Source organism: Brassica napus, chromosome A3 (assembly GCF_020379485.1).
Source record: "Brassica napus cultivar Da-Ae chromosome A3, Da-Ae, whole genome shotgun sequence".
NCBI classification, from domain to species: domain Eukaryota; kingdom Viridiplantae; phylum Streptophyta; class Magnoliopsida; order Brassicales; family Brassicaceae; genus Brassica; species Brassica napus.
The window spans coordinates 12,248,907-12,276,619 of NC_063436.1; the positions used below are offsets into that span (position 1 = coordinate 12,248,907).

Below are 27,713 nucleotides of genomic sequence, written 5' to 3' on the forward strand. Positions count from 1 at the left end.
TCTCTTGCTCATTCTGCATAATGTAAATCAGAAGAAGACAATCAAAGAGCAGAGGCTTCCACAGCCCTAAACCCAAGACCTCCTTCGGGTTCCCAGTGGAGTTCCCGTTTGTCATGATTGCGACGATTTTTCTCATTTTTTCTTTTCTTTGAGTTGTAAAATGAGAAGCACAACAAAGTGTATTCAATTATCTCCTTATTTGTTTTGGCAAAAGAAGGAACAAAAGGAATGTGGCCATCATACATATAGACATAGGCTTCGATTCACCCCAATAGTATCAGTGGGTATCAAATGAAGAAACGGTCGCCACAATTAACAATTTCATGTTGAGAGACATAGGCTTGACCATACCTCGATATCACTAGTTTTCTAAAATTGCGACATCATCCCTCAGATCAGAGCCGTGATTCAACCATCCTCCCAAAGCTTCCCCCCTCCCGCTCAGGCGTGTTGTCAGTCTGTCCCAGTCTTCAAACATTTATACGGCTCTTTTGCTTCAACCAGTGCATTTTCTTACTTGGTTGGTTAGGCTACTGACCAAGCCTATGCTTCAAACGACCAACCACAGATAAGTTGAGTCATCAAACTACACTCGTACAATAAAGATTACAAACACCATGAGAGAATTCGACTACTATCCACTTACCACGTAGTTTTCGTACATCAACAACACAATGTAAGCAAATCTGGAGGCCTATCTTCAATAACAATTTGGACTCGTGTAAGTAAGCTTCCCAGCCTCGAATCCGCAATTAACCAAGGCAGTTGCGATCATCGCCATTATCAATCAGCATTTTGCAACTTCCAGACATTGTACACCACCTTTATTTTGAACAAAAAGAAACTGAGGTTCAATCAGCAGAGAAGCGAACTACTTTAGATGAAATGCAACAAGATAAGTTCTGTGAAGCAAAACGTACATAAAACACCATGTCGATTCCTATGCTGAAATGATACTTGGGATGATTTTTGGAAGTAACTTGTATAGCTGTTTTTCGCACGAATCACTAGAACTAGTAATGCATGTGAGCTCATTCTCCAAAACAGAGTACGCTTCAGAAAATGCCTGCAAAATAAATCATCACAAAAATTTTCCATAGTCCTATATGTTTTAGATTAAAAAAAAAGCATTGATAAAATGTAAATATGATCCAATTTACCTTAATACATTGATGTATACGGAAGCAATTTCTCCCGACATTATTTGTTGGAAAAAGAGGGTCATCGATGTGTATCGGATCAATACTATGAGCAGATAATCAACAAACGTGTGAATAACAGAACGTGTACAAGTTGGTATTTCACAGAGCCGCGATGTTTACCTATGACCCCTCTCCCGATTCCTATAGATACCACTTCCTTGCACTGAGACACGCATCTGCCGAGGATCAAAAACATTACTGCAAAACAAATTTATAAAAAAAAAACTAGACCAGTTATCGTCACACTCCTTCTTGAGCTATATCTATAACTGTAATTAACAGATTTATAAGGAGAAGCAGTAATTTTGACTGACCCAAAAAAGTAAAGAAAATCCATTAGAAGCCGCCCAATGTTCTGCAAAAATACTTATTTTCAATTAGTAATAACTGCATGAGTGTAACAAGGAAACCTGAACAAATATAGATACTTGTGTTACAGAATAAGCAAACAATAAAACTAAGTACTTGGTTGATAGAGCGCCCCAGATGATGCTCATGCTGAAGAAAACGTGTAATCAGTAAGACCTGCAGTAATCATATAGTCTACGATTCATAAACAGATATCTGAAAGCATGGATTAATAAGGTGGCTGGTGCATTGGTTGGTACTAATCAAATTTTACAAACACCAACTACCAGGATCCGCATTACATATACAGAGACTGACCACCTGAAAACCAAAAGAAAGGAGAGTTTTACTTAATGTAAAGGAATACGGCTCACCAGGCAATAAGAGCTTAATCCACCGGAGTATGATTGATCCAGGGTACGATCAGCCAAAAACTGCTTTAACACCAAAGCAAGTGGTGTGGCAGCTGGAAACTGCTCTGTCAGATCTTTCACCTGCAGAAACGAACATTTTAGGAAACAGAAGCCCAAAGAAAGTAAAAAGGTTGCAAAGATACATACACAAGAAGAGGTATAATGTAAGAAAAACAAATATCTTGCTGTGAAAGAAGAATAGAACAAACACCAATTGTGTGGTTTGAAGACCCGTATGCGATGGCGTTTTGAAACTGATGTCAAGACGGACACATTTTGCATTTGCGAAGTTTCCAGCCTTTGTCCGTAAAGAGTTTGCTGCTGCAGAGTCTTCAAATCCAACCATATCAGTGTTACTATTGCTGTCTTGGTCAACGGTGATACAGTCTGGGCCATCTTTTGGTGACTGTATACTGCATACCAGATCACAAGGGACTTCCACAACAAGCATGATAATTGGTATCTGCGCATGCATTAACGAATTATATAAGAGAAAGCATGATGAAAGTACCTAACAACTGTGAAAAATAAAAACACTAATAAATGAGACATTACAGCTGTATTTTCAACCGCCTTCAGGGAGTCAGTTTTTACCCACTCTTGATTAGCGAGATACCTGGCTGCATGCTGAATAGCAAAACAAGATATCAAAGATAATTGAACCGGAAAATGTAACCAGTGAACTGTCAGATTCAGGTACTCTTATTTAACAAACAGAGTAACTTCAATTTAACGAACAGAGTAACTTCAAATAAAAAATTAAATATAGAGAAGAGAGTAGGCTCAAGCATGATTCACAAATCAAGTATTTTACAAGGCTTCCGCTATACTAAAGCAATCCCAGTTCCCTAATATGCAACACGACATGAGCAACCAGCATACTTAAGAAAGATGGGTCCATATATGAAAATAATTAGACTAGCCCCTAAAACAAACATAAAAGCACAAATGTGATCACAAAAATAAAGTTAGATTTAAAAACATAATCATGATTGTTAACTGTTGCAACATGACTTCCACAGTAAGCATACCTGAAGGCATGTCTCCTTTATACCATTGCGACCCTCCAAAATTCCTGCCTCTTTGATAGGTTCCTGAGACGGGTATTATGTATAAGATACTTCCAGTTCAATAAGTAATGCATAAGATGAACAATATTAAGTTTGCTCACCAAGTTTCTCACTGGAGGAAGACAAACCACAAGGTCCACATCACTCGAAGGGAGGGCCAAACCAGTTGCAGATGAGCCAAATATGTTCGTCCTAGACCTGGGCCACAGAACTTGGAGAGATCTGGTAACCCGCTTGATTGCCCAATTGATATAAGGTTTGCGGGACATATTCTCTGCAGCAACCTTTATGAGCAGTATATGACTCAAAAGGATTCGAATAATTGCCAACCCAGGTAATATAAATATAAACTTCAAAGACTGAAGTATATGAAGGGAAAAAGGTATTGTGATTACCTGCTTGCAGAAAGAATCTATCTCGTCATTCAGAAGACCGTGTATCAATGATTGAGATTCCCCTTGCGTTGGACAGTTCAATAACTCGGGTGGTTGCAAAGGGAAGGCCACATCAGGCTGTAAAATAGCATTTTAGAGGATGGACGCATCTTAGAAAGAGTAGACATAGAGGTCTACGATGTTACTTACATGCTCCTGGTCTCGGCCTAGTTGCGACATTGCAATTAAGTGATCTTGAAGGAGGGCCCCAGGTAGAGGTTGAATGATTGGTCTGACTGCAAGGCTTTTGTTCCTCCAGGGTAAAACAACCTCGGCTCCACAAGGTTCTTCCCAGTTTACACCGTCATGAAACCAGCCTCTCATACCCCAATGTCTTGGGCTTGAACTTCCAGACCTCACAGTTGGGAAACCTCGCCGTGCTCTGGAGTTGCTCACAGGTGAAGGTGGTGGTGGACGAGGAGCACGTGGAACACATAGTACTACAGGTGATGGTGGTCGCTTTATACGAGGATGCTCGCGCCTTGTACTACGCTTGTATTCAGATTTCGACATATTTGGGATGATGATAGGCCGCAAAATCGGATAAGGAAAAGAGTCTCCAGAATTTCCTTCAACATCCCCAGATAAACTAGTCAAAGTTCCAGAGACCTCCTCTTCACCTGCAGCAGCTTCACTTGTTGTTGGGGGAGCTTGCAGTACTTTAGTAGATATCTCATTACCTGGCACAACATAACCAAGAGGCTGGTTTGCCGGGCCTAAGGGATCAAAAGGGGAACAGAATGATGCCGAAGTTGGAGAAGCTAGTCCATTTGCGCTGTAAGAAGACGAAAACGCAACCATGTCATCAACCGACCTCTTCATTTCAGCTTCATGCCAAGCCCAAGAGCTATCATCAGAACTAAGGGACGGAGGGCGAGAAAAGCCAGTCCCTAGATGTTCAGAAGGATTCCAATACATCACTCCACCACCGAAATATTGATTATAGTCTACTCCAGAAACAGTGTGCATCTCAAAATCTTCCTCCAACATCCAATTATTCTCGCATTCATTCCCTAGCTCGGGCTTATGTTTCTGTTCAGGAATGTCCACAAGAATTCCAGAATCATAATTGCAAGCGAATGCTGTTGTCAAGCCGCAATTGCTATGAACCATGGGAGGCCAATCTAGACTCATGGGCATGGGTCGAGGAAGAACTTGTTTGTGGGTACCTTCAATTGAAGGATTCCTAGCATGATGAACAGTTGACACGAAAGGTTGGCGTACATATGCATGCAAATTGTGACCAACATCAAGGTGCAGTCTATCAGTGGCAGTTGGAAGGTGAGAATTAAGATGTGGAAAGTACATGGGTGCTATAGCAGGCCACTCATAAGAAACAAATTCTGAACTGCTGGAGGCAATACCATAGCCTGCTGCTTCTCTTCTCTGATGGTGGATCCGCTGGGATTCCCCTTCCTCTAGAGTTCTGGATCGTCCATTAGACGATGACAATATGTCTTTACGTTCACCTGGACAGCAAGACTTTTGAGAGTTCACGTTATCACAGCTTGAAGTACCGGCAGAATCTGTAGAAGTCAAAACTGATGAAATCACACACGTTCCAGCCTTTCCGTTCAATTCTTCCTCTCCAGAATTCTCACATTTAACTGCATCATTCCCAGATGCACCTTCCCTTGGACCATTCCTATCACAGCTAACTCCAATACTCTTAGCATCTATATGCTCCTGAGGAAGCTGCTTGGCAGAAGTACAATTTGATTCACATTCGGGAGCTTTTTCGATGGCTGAACTATTCAATACGGACTCATTCACTACCCTGGTGTTTTCCAAACTTGTACACTTTTTATTCTTATTCTTATTCTTGTCTCTCCTTTTCTTTTTAGCTCTTCCTTTGTCGGCAACCAATCCTGGGACAGCTTCCTGATAATATATATAATCAGTTTCAAAACCGAGTTCTAGTTAAGCCAAAATATGAGGAAATAAAAATAATTCACCATATTTGCTGCAGAGGCCTTAGAACAATTGATCATTGTTGATGATGTAGGAGCTTTCTTGCATTCTACCGCATCTTTGTTTTTGTGAGATTCCAACTTAGCTTGATCTTTCTGGCGATAACTTCAAAGATCAAATTCAAGTTCCCAGACGACTGCTATGAAAAAAAAAAAAATCTGTGGATGGAACAGAAAATATGTACCTTAGCGGACAAATTTATGTTTCTATCCGATTTAGCCTCAGGGGTTGGCTTTTTCATATTCCCGGACTTTCCTTTGTGTTTACGGCTGGTTGAACCAGAGCTCTGCTTGGAAGACGAACTTTTGGAACACTTTGGAGTATTTTCTTCAAGAAGCTCAAGTTTAACAGAATCAACCGAGATTACCATAAGAAAACCCCGCAGTTTTCTTAATATACAATCAACCAAGGTTGGGAGAGAAGCCAATGAGCTGAAGAAGACACTTTGTACTGAAAGTAAGCCATTTTGACATAAGACGAGTAATGAAGCAAATTCTTGAAGCACGTGTAAGGCACTTAGATTACTGGCAATGGCATTAGGTCTCCTTGATTCCAAAAGCATGTCAGAAGGGCATTCCCTTGCACCAAAACTGAAGAGCCACATTTCTCCCTGGGATGCTTGATTTGCTTCTCTAAGAATCTCATATATCTGAGTTTCGCAGTGACAAGAGAAATTTAGATAAAACCAACAACAGTCATCAATCAAGCATTATATATACAAGTTCCAAAAGACAGACATACCACAGATTTTGCCGACTTGGCGAGCAAGCAGGTCCAGATTTTCTTGTGTGTGGCGGCCTCCAGATTCTGCCACCAGTCAACACATGCTTTAGTCCTCCAGTAAGCATTAGCAGCCGCAGCAGCAGCGTTCAATTTCTCTTTGAGTTTCATTCCTCTTTTCTTCCCATTGGAGGTGTTCAACCAAGCTAATCTCAAGCTTACCTCTAACCTATTAGCGATGAAGGCTTCCATGGTATAATATCCCTTGGCTTTGAGCCACTCCAGCTCAACCCAATCGGAGGAGCCGAGATCAGTCTCTTCCCCTCTCAAGAAGGAGCCATTGGATAAAGCGTCCATAGTCTCCACGAAGTGATCCACGTTCGCAAGAAGCTCCTCGGCCATGACGACGGAGTCGAGGGAGCAAGAGCAATCCTCCCCTTGTTTCGAACCGAAGAGGCGAGTGGAGTCGAAAAGGGAACGCTCGGAGGCGTTGGAGAGGGCAACGCGGGAGATCAATCCACGAGACTTCTTGAAGCAGAGACTGGGAAGGTCGAGGGAAGGGAGGTCTGGGAGGATGATGAAGGAGCCGTGGCCCTTGGTGCGGATATAGCCGAGCATCTGGAGCAGAATTTTGACGAACTTGGGATCCACGAAGGTGAGGTGAGAGAGGCGCTGGTGGACGCTCAGAGAAGAGAACCATCGGAGGATCGCTGACCTAGGATTATTAGCTATCGAGGACGAGGAGGAGGAAGAAGAATTGGAGTGGTAGAGGGCGATGTGAGATGTGAGGGAATCGATAAGTTGATTCTGGGCCATGGAAGAGGAGAATTTGGAAGAGAGATGGCGTCGTTTTTCCATCTTCTGTTAGTGATCCGACGAACCTAACCAAATCAAATGTGTGTCAAAGCGACTTCCTCGCTCGCCGGAACCACCACGAACGGCAGATACCACTTCAACGGGTCTTACCTTCCTCTTCCACATTATTAATGGGCCTTCTTCCGGGTTTAGGCCCATTGTAAGTTCGTCCGGGTTTTTCTTCTTTATGTATTTTTTCATATACACAAAGAAAATTCATTTCAAAAAAATATATGAATAAAATACTTCCATTACAAGAGATCTCATAGAATGGTTCAGAATGATGCAATCAGACGTGAATCCTTATAAGATTGATTTAATATCATCCATGTAATGTTTCTCATAATTTGTAACAGTATAATTAACTAGACAAAAAAAACCAAAATAATTGTAACCGAACTAATTATATTCACTAGGGATAATACAATATTTGAATACAAAAATCATCTTTATAACTCATTTACTAATGTCCGCCAGTTTTACAACCTTGATCCCTATCATCGACACCAAGAAATCCATATATCTTTCCAGCACCAAGTATTTACGCTAATATGGATTATCTCTTCTGGAGAAAGAACAACATTGTCGAGCCACAATTAGACAAAGATACTTATCCCTAGATAATCTGACATATTTGAAAGCCCCAAAATGACAAATTCTTTAGGAGAATAGACAAGGATCCATTGGAACTAGTTCGTTATGCAGAGAGTGAGTGCAAAGTCTGGTTCAATGCAAACGAGATGGTGACATCAATTCCACAAGATCATAGTACTGAGGATCCCAAAGTCTTAAGCTTAGGTAATATATGCATGATAAATGGGTCATGGACATCCACAACTCAGTTCAGCGGGTGTGGATGAGTTTGGATGGACATCTTGAGGAAGGTTCAACTTATGGAGACACGAAATTTTTCACACGAGAGTCTGCCTTATATTCAGAAGTGGAAACACTACGATGGGCGATGGAGAGTATGCTTTATTATTCGACATAACAGAGCTTCGGGATGGATTGCAAAGATTTAATCATCATGATTAAGGAGTCTCATGTATGGCCAAGTTTTGCTACAAAATTGGAGAAGATAGAGACTCTAGAGATATGCTTCCCGGATTTCAAGATCATTCATATTCTACGAGCGCAAAATCAGATTTTAGATTCTTTAGCTAGGACGGTGTGGTCTTTCTATAGAGAACTTTGTTTTGTTGGTTATTCTATTCCGGTCTGATTATCCAAACCACCTCAAGTTTGAGTAATAGAATAGCCGTTCGTTATAAAAAAAAAAACTCATTTACTAAATTTGGGATAACAATTATTTTAATGGGTGTGTCCATGGCAACATAAATTACGACAAATAATATATTATCATTTGCCAAGATTTTAACATATTATAAAATTTAAAGTGGAAATTATATAATTTCAAATTTATTGTATTGTAATGATCAACAGTATTGATGTATATATTGATAGATAAATATATGAATAATTATCTTTAAATCTCATGTTAAAGAGACACAATTGGTATTTGTAGTGAATTTTCCAATCAATTATTTTTCAAATAAAATTACCACAAAATTCACCCAAAAATAACACAAATATTTAATGAAATTAGGAAATTAGTAAATTGAATACCACAAAATTTTATAAGATTTTAGAAGAATGATTACAAATAATTAATCCAATAACAGAATTTTTTCTTATAAAAAAATTGATGAAATACATGATTAAATAACACTAAAATTTAATGGAAACTATAATTTCTTCAAATTCAATCAAAAATTTTAAATCCAATGGACAAGTTTACAATAGTAATCCTAGTTCTTCATACAACTTGCAATGAATTGGTTATAAAGTTATAGTGTCTCCGAGAATCGAGAAGACACGCATGGAGTTTAAATGTGTTGTCGGATAGGTATCATCTCAGATGGAATGTAAGTTTGTGCAGCTTTGCTTAGAGAGTTAAATAAGGATCTTGTTGGCCACGAGCTTCGATCTATCCCTTTCCTTCTTCTCCCCTGCCGCATTCTTTGGGTCAACACTTAAACCCTCACTTCACGTGTATCTCGCTCCACAACGCGTGTGTGTCTACAACCAATAACTATAAGTTTAGAAGTTTACAACCATGTCTATAAAAACGTAGATCCTGTTCCATATATGCCAGTCACGTTGGGAACTGGAATCCGGTCAACTGCCTTGCTAGTAGGAAGATACTATATATATTATATAGTACTACTTGCTTACCGGCCTTCTTATAACTTTCCTTCAAATGATAGCTATATTGATCATACAACCAGCTCATTCCAGCACATGGACCACATCTATTCACGTGCCATGCAAATTGATGCATATCTATTTATAAACACACGCAACGACATGTAATTGTTATATATACCATCTACCCATATAATTATCTAAGCTCACAAATAGTCTCTCCTCATCACCATGGCAGCTAACAACAAACTGATCCTCGTGTTACTCTCCCTACTTCCTCACATCATATTTTCCTCGGTAGCAGCAAGAAAAGACTACAACACGAAGGCCTACGTGGACTCTTGGTGCCGAACAACCTTATACCAAAACCTGTGCGTCCGGTCGCTGTCTCGTTACGTGCGTTCAAGGGCTATGCAAAATCCACAGGACCTGGCCCGATTCGCACTCAAAGCAAGTCTCTACCGAGCCAAGTACACAAAGGCGTTCTTGTCAAAAGAGGTAACAAACCTGGAGACGCTAAGGCCTAAATACTATGCATTGGTACACGACTGCTTGACCCAAATCAGAGACAGCGTTGACCAACTGAGCCTAGCAATAGCGGAGCTGAACAGAGTCAACAGGAGAGGCGGAAAGAGACAATTAGATCTGGACTGGCACATAAACAACCTGCAGACGTGGACAAGCACAGCTCTCACAGACGCCGAGACATGCGTGAGTCAGTTCCCGGGGCGGAGGATGAGCAAGTTGAAGGCAACAATTAAAGGGAAGGTGAAAAATGTGGAAGAAACCACAAGCAATGCCCTCGCCTTCATCGAGCACTACGCTGCTGCTAGGTACAGAGCCAGACGTCCATGACCGTTGCCTCCACCAGCTTGTGTTTTGATCATAAATGACATTCTTGCCATAATTAATACGTTGTATATCACTTCTTGATCTCGTAATTATATCATACATAAAATTTAATCAATAACTAGATTTTTAACTGTGCTTATTTGAAAATAATTATATAAAATGTGAACTATAATTTTATACATAATTTTTATATCTCAATCTTTCAAAGTTTACGACAGTTTAGAATCCATTTCTACTTGATTCAAATTGTAATGCTAAATTGTTGATGCATCAACCTTATTTATATGACTAGGATTAATAGGTTGAGAATTTTGCAGCCATACTTTTTAATTGCAAATTGCAACAATTAGTCTATTGACTTATTGCAGTCACAATAAATAAATAATTTTTAAAGGATACAAAACTTTTTAAAGAAATTGCTTAAAATATTCTAAGTTGGCTATCACTTTTTAAAAAATAAATTTAATTAAAATACTGTAACATTTTGGTTTATCGATTATTGTCTAGGATTTAGTATTTAGTGGGTGGGTTGAGTTTATAAACTTCTATAAATATTTTACAATTTGTTCTTAAAATTTTATAAATAATTTATAAAATTTATTTTATTTCTACCATAAATTTAAGGTATTTATAAAAAAAAAAACTCAAGGATAAAATTGATTTTTTATCAAACTTATGATAAAATTGAGATTCCACCAAAATTTTAAGAATAAAGGCTATAATAATTGAAATCACATTGGATTTTGAAATTTGAAGCTACATAATATTGAAAATCTTTATGATGAACTTAAATCATCAATAAAATATATCAAATCACCAATTAATTTAATATTTTGAAATATTAAGATTTCCAAAACAAACTTCCTTCAAAATAAAATGAAAATCAATAAAATGTAGCTCATAAAACAAGAATTAATCTGAGACATGTGCTGGCTCTTTCAAACCCACTGCCTCGCGATCAAACCCAAACCACATGTACCGATCGTAACTGCCAGCACCTTGTCAGTCCAACAGATGCGATACTGACGATCCTCCCATTGGAAACGGACCCGATCGGAGTTATCATACTGGGTTTGCGATCAGTACGCTGTAATCCCAACCGTCGTACGCTCCAGTGCACCCATCGTGATCCATCGCTCAGTATGCTGCCCGCCTTACACGACTCAGTCTAAGCCGCCAACCCCATCGCTCGACACTTGGACAGCCGGATTAGAACTCGATCAGTCCTTCTCCACGAACTCGGTATATCTCGATAAGTTTCTCCCCTTTTTCTCTCGGTTCTTCTCTCTATATATATATCTCTATGTTTTCTTTGTCCAGAAATTCGTAATCCCCATTTTTGTCCGCGAAAATCAGATTTTAAGGATGGTTGGACGGTTTTCTTTCCAAAACCGTCGCTTTCCATAACTACTCCCGCGCGTCCCAATTAGTTTGTAACTGTCCTCGACAGTTTCTCATTAACTCCCAACAGTTCCAATTGCTCTATAATCGCCTTAGCAGTTTATAGACTCAACTGTCCTTGTCAGTTAAGCATCTAATAACTACTCTGGAACTGCTCTGGTAACCGTTTTGATAATTGCTCGATAACTGCTTAGTAACTGGTTTATCAGGACGTACTTATTTCAGTATCCGTTCCTGCCAGAATGTATATCAATCAGTCTCTACACTAACTAACTAACTGATCTCGGAAGACAAGTCCAACTGCCTTCTCTGAAACCCGACCAATTTAATCTGACAAGGTCAATTGTTATGTCCGGATTCTACAACATTATCTTAACCCGATCATTATTATCTAGAAGACATGTCAAATTTGTTTGGCTCGTCTGATCAGTCCAACTAAATATGCATCCTTGGACTGATCCAGCTCAGACTCCGAAACAAGGATGCTATACAAGACATGCAATCCGGATCAAAATGTTTTTTTTTAACGCTGATTTATTATGATATGGATCGAAATGTTATTTATGAGAATAGGCTAAAAAAAAGGTTTAAAAAAAATTGCAAATTACCACTCAAATGGGTTAACCTTACTCTTCGAGAATTCAACTTTCGATGATGGCGAATTACTCATTCTCTGAAAAAAAACAAATCTTGGAGAGGCAGTAGAAGAAAGTTGTGTTGATTTGAGAAAATTTCTAGGGTTGAGAAGGAGACAACGGAGCTAAAGTCTCAGGCGGCGAGTTTCTTCGTTTTTGAAACATGATGTTCCAGGTCTCAGATTTAGGACACAGAGACGTAGAGACTCCAAGCAGCAACAATGGTCAGGACAACATCGGTATGATCGATCTCGTGATCTTAATTAAATTAAGAAAGACTGCAACCTTGAAGCTGAGGGAAAACTGTTTCTTTCTAATACAGGTTCGATGAACAAGAAGCATCCTTACGCAAGACAAGAAGCAGGCTTTTCATCAAATCATGGTGATAACCAGGACAACGATGGTCTCTCTCTCTCTCTCTCTCTCTCTCTCCTGTTTTTGTTAGCTCCCTCCGGTGAGATTTATTTCAATTTAAATATAAAAGCAATATATGATGGTGTTTTCTGATACAGAGCTTCCAAGAAAGAGAAACTATTCAGAAACTGAAAAAGGATCTTCATCAAGGCATTCTTGTATTGTTGCGGATGCCACCACAGCTACGAGTCTACACACATATACACCGGTGGTGCGTTTTCGTTATTCTCATTAGCTAATTGAGTTGTTGCTTCTATAGGTAGACACATTTTAAAGTTTTTGTTATGTTCAAAAGTGATATGAAAATTTATCCAGAGTGATCATCAGTGTCATCTAGGCATTAATCACTACTCATTTTGGTTTCCTTTGTTAGTCAACTTCAGTTTGAAGATATGTATTTTGTCGATTTTATTTCAGTGTGGTCTGGGAGAAACTTTGTTGAAGTAAAACAATCTTTCATTATACTTTTGTTTGATTTGATTTGGATTATTTTTCCTACTTTTAACTTAGTCTACTTACCAGTTCATTTGATGTGACTCGTGTTAATTTTGTGGCTACAGTTTCTTACACAAGATTTCACAAGCTTAGGTGGTCTTAAAGGGAAATGTGACAAGAAATGTAGTCCGAAACGGATAATATCGTCAATGGGGACACGATTCGTAACATTTACACTTGCACCTGTTGATGTCAGACATTGTAGACTGGTAAGATTAGTCATACCAATTCTTGATTCAAAAGGGTCAGGTTTCTCTTTATTGCTTCTGACGCCTTGTTCGATTCTCTACAGCGTCTTCCAATGCAATTCTCGAGGGAGAATGGCATCAATAAGCCTGGCAAAATATATCTGTTGGGTAACGATGGTTCAAAGTGGCTGGCTAACCTTCTCCAGGAAAGCAGAGGAAGAATGACTGTGGGAGACGGCTGGAAATCATTTGTTAAAGCTAACGGCTTAAAGATCGGTGAATCCTACACACTGGAGTTGAATTGGGAAGACACAACTCCTGTTCTCAGTTTATGCCCTACAGATCATCATAGCATTGGCATTAGAGCAGAAGGAGAGTGTTCAGAAGCAAGCGGGAATGAGTCTCTTCCCATAAGACCTAGCAGCGGAACCGAAGTTATCAAATATGACAACAGGAAAGATGAGAGCAGTTCATGGGAGAGCGAGAAGAATCATCTGCGATCGAGAGATTCAAGTTCAGCAAGCCAAAACCGATTCCTGACATTAACAATTACACCTGACAGTCTCAGACATGGTAGACTGGTAAATTCATCAATCAATTCTTGGTCAATATCATCGCATAACAGAAGGGTATTTTTCTTAAATTAAATTCTTCGTTTACATCTTTTGTAGCGTCTTCCATTGGAATTCATGACGGAAAATAGCATGAACAGGCCTGGGGATATAACTCTCTTGGGTAAAGATGGTGCAAAGTGGCTGGCAAGTCTTCTACTAGAAAGAAGGGGGCGAATGTGTTTGGGAAAGGGATGGAAAGACTTTGCTAAGGCAAACGGCTTAAAGACTGGTGACTCCATCACGTTGGAGTCAATATGGGAAGACTCAACTCCTGTGCTCAGGTTGCTCCACATAGAGTCAACAGATGATAGAAGGCAGCAAGGTGAGTGCTCAAAAGCAAGAGAGAAGGAGTCTGCTTTCACAGAACCTAGCAGTGGAAACAAGACCAGGACACTAGAGAGCAACAGAGAAGAGAGCAGAATATACCCTCTTACAAGGCTAGATTCATCTTTACTGAACCAAAACCGATTTGAGATATCAACACTTTCACCTGAAATAGTTCGTCATGGTTATCAAATTGGCGAAATTGTTGTTTTCAGAGATGAAGGAGATATGATGTTCCAAGTCTCAGATTTAGGACCTAGATTCTCTGAGATTCAAAATGTGCTAGCTCCAAGCAGCAACAGTGATCAGGAAAACATTGGTAAGATCAGATTATATTTATCTTTCAAACACAAGTTAATGTGGAGAGTTGTTTTAGTTAAAGTTTTAAGAGTAATATGTTAACTGAAAGCTATAACTTAAGAACTGAAAATTGAAGCTGTTTCTGGCAGACGTTATTGTGAATGGTAAACAGTTTTAGGGTTTTTCTGATACAGGTAGAATTTCAATAATAAGAAAAGAAACAGGCTTTTCATTATATGATGGAGATGATCAGTACAACATTGGTATATCTATTTCTCCGCCATTTCATTGTAGTACTATAAATGGATAATTCTAAGGTTAATTGCTTTGGTGGGGTGTTTCTACAGAGCTTCCAAGAAAGAAGAAGGCGAAGAAGAACAACCCGGGAACAGAAGCAGATTCTTCACCAGAACGCTCTTGTTTTGTAGCCCATGCCACAGCTTCTAATCTACACACGGATGCACCGGTGATTATTATTCAGTTTACTTTACTCCTTCATTAACTTAAATCTCATGCTGAAGTTTATGCATACTGATAGCTAATTGAACTGTTCTTCTAGTGGTAGGCATTTCAGTTTTGATTTGTCATGAAACGTCAAACTAGAAAAACTAGCTTGGTCACATGAGGAAATGCTTAAAATGCCTGAACCCCTTTCCATGCTGATTTGCAAATCGGTCTCTCAAGTGAACAGTTTCTCCCAGGATGGTATTTTGGTTTGATAGACTAGTTCAGCAACAATTTGATTTGGTTCTCGTTAATTGTTACATCTTATATAACTATATGCATTTTGTCAGTTTACTTCAGTTTCATTAATAGTTTGGAAGTAAATTTTCTGTAAGTAAACCTAAATTCCTTTTGATGTTGTTTTGTTTGTTTGGTTTGGTTTATTTCCCCCTCTTAACGTGTTTCATCTAGAAGCCTAACTAAAGTGTGTCATTGTATTGAGGGATTGATCTTAACCCTTATGTTGATCAGTCTTGAATGACTTTATCTGACCCTTGTCTTAAACTGCTGGTATATGCAGCATCTTCCACAAGATTCTACAAGCTCAAATAGTCCGACACAGATAGTTTCATCATATTTGTCAAGCGAGAAACAAGTAGCAACATTCACACTTGCACCTGTTGATGTCAGGAATTGTAGACTGGTAAGATCGTCATAACAACTTCTGATTCAGAGGGCTAGTTTTTCTCTAGTCTATTCTTGTTGGTTTTGACGCTTGCTCAAACCTCTACAGCGTCTTCCAATGCAATTCACAAGGGAGAATGGCATAAACAAGCCTGGGAAGATATATCTGTTAGGTAAAGACGGTTCAAAGTGGCTGGCAAATCTTCTCCTGGAAAGCAGAGGAAGAATGACTTTGGGCGACGGTTGGAAAAGTTTTGTTAAAGCAAACGGTTTAAAGACAGGTGAATCCTTCACGCTCAAGTTGAATTGGGAAGACGAAACTCCTGTTCTCAGTTTGTGCCCTCCGGAGTGCAGCATTGACAGTAGAGAAGGAGGAGGTGAGTGTTCAGAAACAATCGAGAAAGAGCCTCTTCCCATAGTCCTTAGCTGCGGAAAAGAGATCAGCAAAGATGATGAAAACAGGAAAAAGGAGAGCAGGTCATGGGAGAGAGAGACAAATCTTCTGATATGGAGAGATTCAACTGTACTAAGCCAAAACCGATGTCTGACACTAACAATCACACCTGACAGTCTCAAACATGGTAGACTGGTGAGTTCATCAATCATTTCTTGTTGGTTTTACTGCATAACGAAATGGCATGCTTTAGTTCTCTGTTCAAATCTTTTTCTAGCGTCTTCCATTGGAATTTATGACGGATAACAGCATGAACAAGCCTGGAGAAATAACTCTACTGGGTAAAGATGGTGTTAAGTGGCTGGTTAGTCTTCTTCTGGAAAAAAGAGGTAGAATGAGCTTGGGAAAAGGGTGGAAAGATTTTGCTAAAGCAAATGGCTTAAAGACAGGCGACTCCATTACGTTGGAGTCAATTTGGGAAAACGCAACTCCTGTGCTCAGTTTGCTCCGTGTAGAGTCTAGCAATGATAGCGAGGTTTCAAAACAGTCGGGAAACAAGACCAGGAAAGCAGAGAACAGGAGTAGTTCATGGGAGTTGGAGAAAAGAAGATATTCATCATCTTCAGAAATCCATTACCGAACCGTGATATTAACACTTACACCTGAAGGTGTCAGAGATTGTAAACTGGTAAGCCCATCAAACGAGTCTCTAGCTTTAGAGGTGGGGTTAGTTTCTGTCTACAATTCTAATTGTTATATTATTAACACATATCTCGCAGCAACTTCCGAGTCAATTCATGAGGACTAATGGCATCATGAACCCTGGAAAGATAACTCTGTTGGGTAGAAGTGGGATGAAGTGGTTTGCATATTTATTGTCAAAAGATGGAACAATCGCTTTGGAGAATGGATGGAAAGGTTTCTGTGAGGCTAATGGGGTGATGGTAGGAGAGTCTTTCGTTTTGGAACTCATTCCCACACAAGACGCTGACCATGTTTTCAAGTTCTACTCCAACTACGGATACCATATACATAATAAATGTTAATTAGTAAGCTTTTATTCAACATGTTTCTATGGATATCATCACAGACAGATTCTAAATATATCATTTAACAGGTAGCTTTCTAGCAATGTCCTTTAACCTGTTGTACCTTATGTCACACATGAAAAACTATTGTTAAGAAAATTGAAAACCCAAATGTAACCAAAAGGTCCAAAACCAAACCATAAAAAGTTTTATAGCTATCCGAACTATAGGGTAATGTGTTTCAAAACCATCAAAACTATTAAAATGTGTCGATAACAATATCGACTCTTTGAAGTATGTCGAATTCATCATTTGGGGTGTAATTAGATCTACTCAAAATGTTTTGGGGCCCAATCGAATTTGTAAAAGTTGAACCCGCCCAATCCTAAATCCGATTAATAAAAAATCAAATAGGCTAAAGGTTTGTTAATCGGATTCAGGATTGGGCGGGTTAAACTTTAAAAAATTCGACTGGGCACCAAAACATTTTTAAGTAGATCTGATTACACCCCAAATGATGAATTTACGATACGCGAGTCGTTCTGTTCCTTCAGTGAGCTTCGACAAATCAATCAATGGCGAAATCAACAACGCTTCTTAGCCCGCCGCAGTTCTTCCACACTCTTCTTCCTGGCTTTCAAACTCACCTCGTAAACTCTACACGTTTTCTTCATTCTTCGATCAGTTTCTTCTAATTGATAAAATAATCATATCCTTTTTCTTCTTCTTCTTCTTATGTTTGTTTGTGTAGACGATTCCCTCAGACTTCTTCTCGAATTATATCAAGGACTTGGAGACGACCACGGCGGAGCTCAAATCGGACTCCTCCCTCGACATAACCTGGAAAGTCAAACTGACTGGTCGGATACTTAATGATGGCTGGGGAGACTTCGCCGTCGCTAACAATCTTCACATCGGCAACGTCGTCCTTGTCCGATACGAAGGAGGTATTGTCTTCCATGTTTCTGATCTAGGACCCAGTTTCTCTCTGATCCAACACATTAATCCTCCACGACAAAACATTGATGCTGTTACAAGAAACTGTTCTGAAGCTCATTCAAGAGAAGACACGTCATTAATAAAGAAGAAGCTTAAGCCACCTGTGTCATATTCATCATATTCACCATGTCATAAGCGATTCGTAACGTTTACGCTCCCGCCTGAATATGCCACACTTTGTAGATTGGTAAGTTCATCAATAATAAACAAACTCGTGATTATGTCATTATGATGCTTTTTATTTGACCTCTGTTCAAATATGTACAGACTCTTCCAAATCCATTCGTCAAGGAGAATGGCATCAGCAAGCCTGCGGAGATATGTGTGTTGGGTAAAGATGGTACAAAGTGGCCGATCACCCTTCTACTTGACAAGAAAGGAATAATGAGTTTCGGAAAGGGTTGGAAAGAATTTGTCAAAGCAAATGGGCTAGAGACAGGATTCACGCTCAAGTTGATGTGGGAAGACACTACTCCTTCCTTTAGTTTATGCTGTCCAGAATCGGCGAGTGACAAAGATGAAGAAGAGTGTTTAGAATCTATCAAGAAACAGTCTCTTTCAATAGATAGGAGAATTAGAGACAAGCCCGGCAAAGATGAGAATATCAAAGAGGAGAAAAGGTCGTGGGAGAGGCAAAAGATTCATCTGCGAGGGAGAGATGTTGGTGATTTTGAGGGTATTTTTACTTCTCTTGTATTCTGTTGTTATATATAGTATCAGTATATCATGAGGTTGTAACATGCGGGATGTTTCTGGTATAGAGGTTCCTATAAACAAGAAAGTAAAGACGGACAGTCATGGAACAGAAGCGACTTCTTCTTCATTAGACAACTCATGTTTTGTGGCCTTTGTCACGGATTCGAGTCTAGACTCTGATACACTGGTATTTTACTTCTCCATTTACCAAAATCTCATACTAATAGCTTTTGCATGCTGTTTCTAGTGCTGCACATTAGGTGTAGTCTAATTCCGTTTGGTTGAACCTCAATTTTGTTTTGGTTCTGTCCTGACACAAGATGTCTTAGGTATTTAAACTTCAAGTTGGATTTGATTCGTCGTCGTTTACTTTGACTCTGCTTGGTCTAGTTTGGTTTCATTCGAACTGCTTTGACTTGTCTTATTTGCCTACTTTCCTGCATGCATATTGAATTATTCATGTTAATGTTTGCTATATTATTGTTAAGTTGGTTAGTCGTAAAACTAAAGAAAAATTCATGAGATCTGACCCGTGATGTTAATCTGGTGTTTGCAGTATCTTCCACGATATTTTACAAGCTCAAATGGTCTTACAAGAAAATGCCGCAAGATTGTTTTAATTGATGGTGGGGGAAGATCATGGGCAATGGATCTGGGCTTCAACGAATCTTCTGATATTTTCTACATAAGCCCGGGTTGGAGAAGTTTCTGTGACAAAAACGGTCTACAAGCAGGAGGCTTCTTTACGTTTAAACTAGTGGCAAACGAGGAAACTCCTGTGCTCAGTTTCTGCCCTATGGAATCCATCGATAGTAGAAGCCAAAAAGATTGTTTTGAAGCTCATTCCACAGAAGTTAGCAATGAGGAAGAAGACATAGAAAGGGAGAGAAATGAAGAAGAGACATTAATGGATATAGAAGAAAAGAAGAGTAAACCGGAGCAAAGACCTGTGTCATATTCATCATATTCACCATGTTATAAGCGATTCATAACATTTACGCTCCCACCTTATTATGCCACACTGGATAAATTGGTGAGTATCGAAACCCACGCATGATTCTGCCATTATTGGTTATGATGTATTTTATTTGACCTCTGTTCAAATATCTCCAGACTCTTCCAAAGCTATTCGTGAAGGAGAATGGAATCAACAAGCCTGGGGAGATATATCTGTTGGGTAAAGATGGTACAAAGTGGCTGACACGACTTCTACTGGACAAGAAAGGACTGATGAGACTGGGAAAGGGTTGGAAAGATTTTGTCAAAGCAAATGGGGTAGAGTCTGGATTCACGCTCAAGTTGATATGGGAAGACACAACTCCTTCCTTTAGTTTATGCTGTGCAGAATCTACGGGTGACAAAGACGAAGAAGAGTATTTAGAAGCTATCAAGAAACAGTCTCTTTCTATAGATCGGAGAATCAGAGATAAGATTAGTAAAGATGAGAATGACAAAGAGGAGAAAATGTCATGGGAAAGAGAAAAGATTAATATCAGAGGGAGAGATTCAACTACATCGAGCCAAAAGCAATTCCTGACATTAGCAATCACCCCTACCAGTCTCCGATGTAATAGAATGGTAAGTTCACACAATCAACTCTTGCCTAAAACAGTCAGTTTCTCTCTATTGTACTTATCTTAATGGTTTATCAAGAAGTTTGTATATTACTTTATTCTCCTTTCAAATCTTTTTTCAGCGTCTTCCAATACCATTCTTGAGGAAGAGTTGCATGGACAAGCCTGGAATGATATATCTGTTGGGAAAAGATGATACAAAGTGGATGGCAAATCTTATACAGGAAGGAGACGGAAGAATGAAGTTGGGAAAAGGCTGGACAGCTTTTGCTAAAGAAAACGAGTTTAAGGCAGGAGAATCCGTTACATTGGAGTCAATCTGGGAAGATGAGACTCCTATGATCAGGTTTCTCCGTACGGAGTCTGAGAGTTCAAAAGCTAACAAGAAAGAGTCCATTTACATGGAAGACACAGAATCAAGAACGAGAGATTCATCTACAGAAATCCATGCCCGGTTCGTGACGTTAACACTAAAACATGAAGATGTCAAAGCCTGTATGCTGGTAAGTCGATTGAAACAAAATTTGTTACAGAGGTGAATATAGTTTGTCTTGAATTTTATATTGGTAATGAGATGTCTTTGTTCATCTATTGTTGCAGATTCTTCCTAGTCAGTTCTTGAAGGCTAATGGCATCAACAAACTTGGGAAGATAACTCTTTTGGATGAAAATGAAGTAGAATTGTCGGCATATCTACTGTCAAGAGAAGGAATTGTTGCTGTGGAAAGTGGTTGGGGTGAGTTTTGTGAAGCTAATGGCGTCAAGTTAGGAGAATCTTTCACTTTGGAGTGCATTAAAGAGCAAGACGAAACAGCTCCTGTACTTAAAGTTATGTTCTCAGGAGGCTAATAAATAAAAACAGGATGTAAATTGAAGATCCCTTAGTTGATTTGAACCAACCAAAAAGAAGAAGCTCGACGAATGGTGATAGTAGTCTTCAAGCCTCTTCTTCCTGGCTTCCACGGCCACTTGGTACTTTCTATTTGTCCTTCTTATTATATATTTGTTTGCCTCTCTGAGAAGAAGCTAACTGAGAGCTGGGTTTGGCTTTGTGTTTGTGTTTGCATATTGCTTCAGAAAAACTGATCCAAAGGGGAAAAACTCCGATTCGTCGTTTGTCCTCCAGAGAGTCAGAGTCAGAAGAAGAGATCAACTTCGTTGAGTTGTGTTCTGTCTCTCTCTAACTCGACTCAGACATATAAGAAGACTGTTACAACTTCGGTGAGTTGGATCTTTGTATAACTCGCTCAGAGGTGACTGTTACAGCTTTTTGATTGGTTAAAGTATGTTATTGTGGTCTCAGTTCAGATATAGTCCTGTTTATGCGATTGATCTTCTCTGTTAATGTTTCAGTTTCAATTCGGGTTTTCAAAACTGTTATTTTTCTCGTATGTTTCAAAATCGCAGCTGCCTCAGTCTTCGTCAACAAAAATGGTACAATCTGTAATGGAAAAGCATACATTGTCCATGCCAGACTGGTCTCTGCTACCGGAGGAGCTACTACACATGATCTGCGAGATGCTTGTGCGGATCCGCCCTTCCCTTTCCTTCTTGCCTATTACCCCGAGAGTCAGAGGATAACATGGCGCTTCCATATCCTTTTCAGTGCTCAGTGAAAGTGGAGTTGATTTTATTGTATTGAATTTTCAGAATCTTCCAAAGAGTTTTGTGAGGGAAAATGGTCCAGAGACAAGATGTGGAGATATTGTTCTGATGAATGAAAAAGGTAGATCATGGATTCAGCTTTAAAACAAAGACAATGTGGAAAAAGTTACATCACACGAGGGTGGAGAAGTTTCTGTAGTGCCAATGGACTCAAGGCTGGAGATATCTTCACTTTCAAACTCATCAAAAGAGGAGGAACACTGCTTCTACGTAAGTCTCCCTCCCACAGAGAATCCAAAGAAGATGAGGGCTCAGAAGCTGAAGAAATAGAGTCTCTTTCCACAGAATCTGACAGCGATGAAGAGAGCAACCAAGATGAGAAAAGACTCAAGAGGCGTATATTTATTATAAGTTTTCGGATTTATCATTTAAAAAACTAAATAATTCTTAGTTTATACATAATTTACATATACTAGAATAATAAAATATTATATATGTTTTTTTATCGGTATAGTCTTAAATAAATAAACTTCAAAATCATTGATTTATAAAATAAGTAATTTGTTTTGTTGTTCTAGAATTAGATGATTTTTATACCAAAGTGGTATATATATATACTAGACAAACATTTATATTTTAAGTCTGCACTTACATTCTATAACAGTTTGATATATTAGATTGGAACACTAACATGTGAATGGAGTTTACCGGTAATTTTCTTCAAAAATTTAATTATTCGATATGTATCTGGAGTGAAAATAATTTTTACAAATGTCCATTTTTTTTTAAATTAACACTTACGTAATTCACCGAATTCATAGAATAAGTTAAAAAGAGAAACAAAACTCATATCAATGAAACAAGTACGAAAGAACAATTTTATAGAGATAGAAAATGAAATCACTTATGGAGAATCAATAGTATACAAATCGAGAACATAAAATCTAATCATTTTTCATCATTTTACAATCGATGTTGCCTATCTGGTCTTGGTGATTTATGTCAGCCGCAAAACTTAATTTCCTTTTGTACATATGAAGTCTTAAAAATAATTAAAATGGATTGTAAATGTTAACTCTTCAACAACGATGATACATATAAGATACCAACATTTGTATTCGTCATTTTACAATCGATAACGATGGTAGTGTTGCAAAATGTTAAAACCATTTAATGAATAAACATTAGTATAAAAAATTCACTTCGCGCATGCGCGCATATTATCATCTAATATATTAGTATTTAGATATCTTCGTATATCCAAAATATTTTGGTTCGGATCAGGTTTGGTTACCCAAAATAATTTGGTTCAGTTACAGTTTTTAGGATATTAAAATTTTGGATTCAATTGGGATTTTTAATCAATTCCGGTTCTGATTCGATACTAATTTTTTGGATCGAATTCGGTTTAGCTTTTCGGATCCGGATATTTTGTCCAGCCCTAAGTTTACCATTTCAAATAAAAATCTACAATCTTAAAAATCTATTGTGTACTATTGGTAATAGAATTTTAGTCAATATATCAGTACAAATGTTTGCAGAACGTGTCCTATGGGAGAAGATTACTGAGTTGAAGTTCAACGCTTGTGTCAATATAGACTTTTAGTTTTAGGTTTGAGATATTTGTGTTGAGAATGGTAATACAGTCTCATTATCTCTGTCGAAGGTTAGTTTCTTATAGCTTAAAGACCAAACGGCCTGCACTGCCCAAATTAATGAGGAAAACTCTGTTTTTTTAAGCAGTATATCTTCCGCTCAAAAAAGAAAGGATACATATAAGTATCTTCAGAAAAGAAATACAAATCCAAACCGAGATTTAAGAGTTGAATTATCAAACGGAAGCAAAACAGGTGAACAAACAAGTAGTAGTGAAATAAATGCAAATGGAAAGAAACAAAGAAACAAAGAAACAATCACTTGTGACTGGTGAGATGAACATCTTGAGGAAGGAGGGTGTAATCAATCTCAAGCTCCTCGAGAACTCCCTTGATAGCTATGAACAGTTCGGTTCTCCTGAGATTCTTCTCTCCAAAATTTTGGAAGTTGATGGTGTGCTGGACTAGAAGATTCATCTTCAGTTTATTCACATTCTCAATCGCCTTCACCATCAACATCGGTTCTGGATACCAATGATGTGGGTTCTTCACCAAGTATCTGATCCAAAAAAAAACATACCACTTGCTCGCTAATATACACTGATGTGTGAATACTAAAGAGGTTTGGTTTTGCTTGATACTTACTCTCCAATTCTTTTCTTGAAAGTGGCTATTTTCGCAGCGGGTGTTGAAAATGAAATGGAGAGTTCTATAAAATCTCCCATGTCTGGACTTCTGTAGAAATTGCTTATTGATTTAGTTATTAAAACCGCATTTGGATAGAACACTTTCTCGTTGTCAATCTTGAGGAATACGGTAGTTAAAAGATGTATTTCTTCAACCAGCAACTTCAAAAGAGAAATTCATAGATTAGATGTGTTAATAGTGAACAAAAATAAAATAAAACCTCAAAAGTTATTTACCATTACACCCTCGACAACGCAACGGTCACCGACATCATAAGGGTGCATCACAAACACAAACACAAATGACTCAAAGATGTTCTTGCAAGTGCTTCCAATCATAAAAGCAAGACCCACAAATTGTGAGGAGAAGACCAACAAAAACTTGGTCGATGCTATATCAAGAAGTATTAACCAAATGATGAAGGTGATAATGGTCAAGACTCCAGCTATTAGTTTGTCCACCTGCTTAACCGCTGTTTTTGTGTCGTCCAATGAATGTCCTAGAGCTTTCCGACTTGTCTAAACTTTAATCTGTCAAAAAATATATGGCAATAGATTCTTATGCACACATATATATATATATATATATGTATATATATATTTGTTTTTCAACTTCTCTAAATTACACATGGACACAAAAACTAAAGACTTGCTTATAGCGTCTTCAAGGGCAACCATGAAATAGAGGAAACTTATATTTGGAGAAGTGTTTGAAGAATGTTACCACCCATTCTGTAAAAGCTTTCCGTGTGATTTTCCCGGTCTCGGTACCTTCTATTAATGGAAGTACAAGGTCCACCTCTTCCTTTATCATGAACCTCAACAGATCATCTTCATTTATGTAACTGAAAAGATACAATATCAAGTATTGTATATATGACTTAAGATGCAAACTAGAAGAAAGCAGAGTATATCTTTACTACTCACTTGCGGTTCGGCTGAGCAACATTTTTGAAGATATCATAAGCAGCAGCCACAGCTTCCATCTCATTAGTTATTTCTTTATCATGTTTCCCTCTCCTATTGATACACTCATCTAAAGTGCTAGATATGGTCGAGAGACCTGAAGCTCTCACAGCTTCAATCAAAACTCGCATTGCCAAAGCAGAGACCTTCTCTTGTTTCATCTTGTGAACTTTTCCCATGTCAAGCACTTTCTTCCCTTTCACTGATCCATCCTCGGTGCTCATGAAGCTTAGGTGTCCCCTCTTTGGCTTGCACCCAACTCTCTCTGCTTCTTCTACATGCGGAGGTCCCGAGAGGGTCTGGAGAACGTATTGGTGGAAGACAGACTCTTGAATTCTCTCAAAGAAGTTTCTGACGTTGAACTTTGAAGCAAGTACTTTCAAGGCAAACGTCTTCACCAAGAAAAGGATTGACCCCACGAGAAGCGAAACAATAGTCCAAGTTACAAGGTCGAGAAATTTTTTGGTCTTACGAGAGTGTTTGTTGTCTTCCTCGAACAGAAATATCCAAGCAACAAGAACCAGGCTGAACCAAATGAAGACTTGAACATTCTTCTTCAAACCATGCACAAAGTACAAAACCTTTTTTCGTAGGAGATAGTTCCTTTCTATGATGAACACTGCTAAGTGCATGAACCAGTTCGTCATGAACATGCCGCTTAGCGTCACCATCACAAATACACACCATTTCCAAAATTCCAAACCCCATATCAAATGCTTGTTCACCTTATCAACGGTTAAACTCACAACCAAAGTGCATAAGATGGCAACAAACACTGCCAGTTCAAGCAAAGCCCGAAGTTTAATTCCACTTCGCTTAACTCGGTGTAGCTTAACCTTTTCGTAGATTTCCTCATTTTCGTCTGTCTCCTCTTCATCAACTTCATTCAGTGTTGCTGCACCAACCCTAGGGGTGGTTCCAACAATTTCCTCTACTACAGTCTCATCGAATCGATAAGACTGCTGTTTTGCAAACCTTGAATTGGGCTTAGAGTAAACTGACCTTGAAAATGATTTCCTATTTGTATCGGTTGAATGAGATGCTGCTGCTTCTCCTTTATCTGGAACATTGATAACAACTTCTCCTCCTGTTTTGCTTGTCCTCTCTGCCATCCCTTAAGTCACCTCCAACCAATAAGTTTGCGATGCAATTTGACCCCAATGGCTCTCAAAATAGCCCAAAAGCTGGATCAAGCCCTATGAACACGACAATAGAAATGTACCAACAGTGATTAGATCAATCACAAACTCTTATACCAAGATAAAATGAGATTTTATTTATCAGATTCCTGACACCGACTTTGAACTAACTTTATTAATTAAAACGACCAAATTGAGGAGCTCATCTAGCGTTTTAAAAAACTAATATGAAAGCTAAAACCTTAAACCCTAAAACCAAGGTTAGAACAGAGATATGCAAGATCGACCATTTGTTCGTACTTAATGAGTATTACCTTTAAAACCCCACCATTTATCCTAAGAAAGCAGTAAGAAAGATCAATCAAAAGTTTTCTAAAAACAAGTATGCATTTTCACAGAAACAAAACCAACCGGGGCTACTGGCATCAGCTATACAAAAGTTACAAACACAACACTTTAGCTAGATGAGCAGAACAATGCAGATGCTACAAGAGGTTTTAAGGGGTGATTATAAGAAAATAAACAAGAACAGCTGAAAAAAAGAAGAGTTGGTGGAAATGCCTTTAAATCTGAAAGCCACAATGATCAAACAGAGCAGGTATGGAACTTTATATATATCCTTGTGCGGACCCAAAAAACCATTTTTTAAGAAACTTTAAAGGAAAAAGAGAAAGTTGAAAGAGCAGAAGATCGTACAAGAACCCAAGCAAGGTATGATCTTAAGTCTTTAGTCTAATTTAAGTGAAATTTAGAAACCAAAAGAATTACAAAGTAGGCAACAACAAATAAGCCTCGATTAAAAATATGTACCCGAAACGACTTTACTATTTCTTTTAATTTGCATAATAACTTTGATGTTGACGTGTATTTGTAAAATACAAACAAGTTGGGGGAACGTTACTAACAAGTTCTTGATCTAGTGACTTTCCTGTATTTTTCGGTTGTGTTAGTCAGCAGTCACTGGAAGGCGATGGTCTTTTATACTCGACAAGAGTATTACTTCAGCATGTCGGGCTTTGATCATCTAGAGTGCGGTTAACCAGTAGATAGAGACAGTTCAGTTTTGTCGGCAACTATGATATTAGTGAACTAGTTGATGTCCGCACTTTGTACAGATTAATCTATTTATATATTTAACAATTTCTAATTTTAATTCTAATTTTTATTTTTATAAAATAATAATAATTAAATTAGAAGAAAAAAAACGATCACCGGATCACTTATAACAAATAAACTTTTTTTTTTGTAACAGAATAACGAATAAACTTACACTATGCATTACCCATATGACCTACACAATTATCAGAATACACAAATCAAACAAATACATAACATCTAAATAATAAACTCCGCGCAAAGCGCGGGTTACCCCTTAGTTCGAAATAAAGTCTATCTGACAGTCCTAAGTTGTTGAAGGATTGACTAAATAAGGATAAGGATGGACTTATCAAAATTGACTACA

At 38.4% G+C, this 27,713-nt stretch overlaps 4 protein-coding genes and 1 pseudogene across 15 annotated transcripts; 3 read left to right on the plus strand and 2 right to left on the minus strand.

The window, feature by feature from the left end:
- Positions 1-178: 178 nt before the first annotated feature.
- On the minus strand, positions 179-7,112 carry LOC106438382. Of its 8 annotated transcripts, none has more exons than XM_013879514.3 (17): positions 6,180-7,109; positions 5,623-6,087; positions 5,423-5,533; positions 3,618-5,348; positions 3,429-3,545; positions 3,135-3,317; positions 2,995-3,057; positions 2,519-2,590; positions 2,175-2,426; positions 1,925-2,044; positions 1,668-1,727; positions 1,517-1,557; positions 1,323-1,400; positions 1,161-1,245; positions 921-1,066; positions 647-822; positions 179-543 (listed from the first exon to the last, which is right to left on the minus strand). In XM_013879514.3, the coding sequence occupies exons 1-15, from the start codon at positions 7,014-7,016 to the stop codon at positions 941-943; spliced, it is 4,341 nt and encodes a 1,446-aa protein (XP_013734968.2). In that variant the 5' UTR covers positions 7,017-7,109; the 3' UTR covers positions 179-543; positions 647-822; positions 921-940. The 8 variants fall into 8 exon arrangements, with proteins under 8 accessions (XP_013734968.2, XP_013734969.2, XP_048631882.1 ...); XM_013879515.3 differs by having other exon boundaries at positions 179-548; XM_048775925.1 differs by having other exon boundaries at positions 1,517-1,568; positions 3,135-3,545; positions 6,180-7,111.
- A 2,256-nt stretch (positions 7,113-9,368) lies between these two features.
- LOC106443702 (21 kDa protein-like) lies at positions 9,369-10,165 on the plus strand. The gene has a single exon (XM_013885250.3). It carries the CDS (start codon positions 9,450-9,452, stop codon positions 10,071-10,073), a length of 624 nt encoding a protein of 207 aa, XP_013740704.1. The 5' UTR covers positions 9,369-9,449; the 3' UTR covers positions 10,074-10,165.
- Positions 10,166-12,085: 1,920 nt separating this feature from the next.
- On the plus strand, positions 12,086-17,099 carry LOC106438381 (B3 domain-containing protein REM-like 1). Of its 4 annotated transcripts, XM_022716094.2 has the most exons (13): positions 12,086-12,345; positions 12,429-12,509; positions 12,619-12,731; positions 13,081-13,224; positions 13,308-13,784; positions 13,875-14,254; positions 14,357-14,460; positions 14,636-14,704; positions 14,789-14,907; positions 15,466-15,588; positions 15,679-16,158; positions 16,241-16,651; positions 16,743-17,099. In XM_022716094.2, the coding sequence occupies exons 1-13, from the start codon at positions 12,270-12,272 to the stop codon at positions 17,007-17,009; spliced, it is 2,844 nt and encodes a 947-aa protein (XP_022571815.1). In that variant the 5' UTR covers positions 12,086-12,269; the 3' UTR covers positions 17,010-17,099. The 4 variants fall into 4 exon arrangements, with proteins under 4 accessions (XP_022571815.1, XP_013734967.1, XP_022571816.1 ...); XM_013879513.3 differs by having other exon boundaries at positions 13,875-14,460; XM_022716095.2 differs by lacking the exon at positions 14,636-14,704.
- Positions 17,100-17,483: 384 nt separating this feature from the next.
- LOC106441947 (B3 domain-containing protein REM13-like) lies at positions 17,484-22,405 on the plus strand. Of its 2 annotated transcripts, none has more exons than XM_048775930.1 (10): positions 17,484-17,641; positions 17,743-18,177; positions 18,258-18,666; positions 18,752-18,873; positions 19,243-19,719; positions 19,800-20,264; positions 20,383-20,763; positions 20,861-21,232; positions 21,338-21,513; positions 21,668-22,405. In XM_048775930.1, exons 1-8 carry the CDS (start codon positions 17,567-17,569, stop codon positions 21,107-21,109), a joined length of 2,613 nt encoding a protein of 870 aa, XP_048631887.1. In that variant the 5' UTR covers positions 17,484-17,566; the 3' UTR covers positions 21,110-21,232; positions 21,338-21,513; positions 21,668-22,405. The 2 variants fall into 2 exon arrangements, with proteins under 2 accessions (XP_048631887.1, XP_048631886.1); XM_048775929.1 differs by having other exon boundaries at positions 21,338-21,481.
- Positions 22,406-22,935: 530 nt separating this feature from the next.
- Positions 22,936-27,688, minus strand: LOC106401150 (annotated as a pseudogene).
- Between the last annotated feature and the right edge of the window lie 25 nt (positions 27,689-27,713).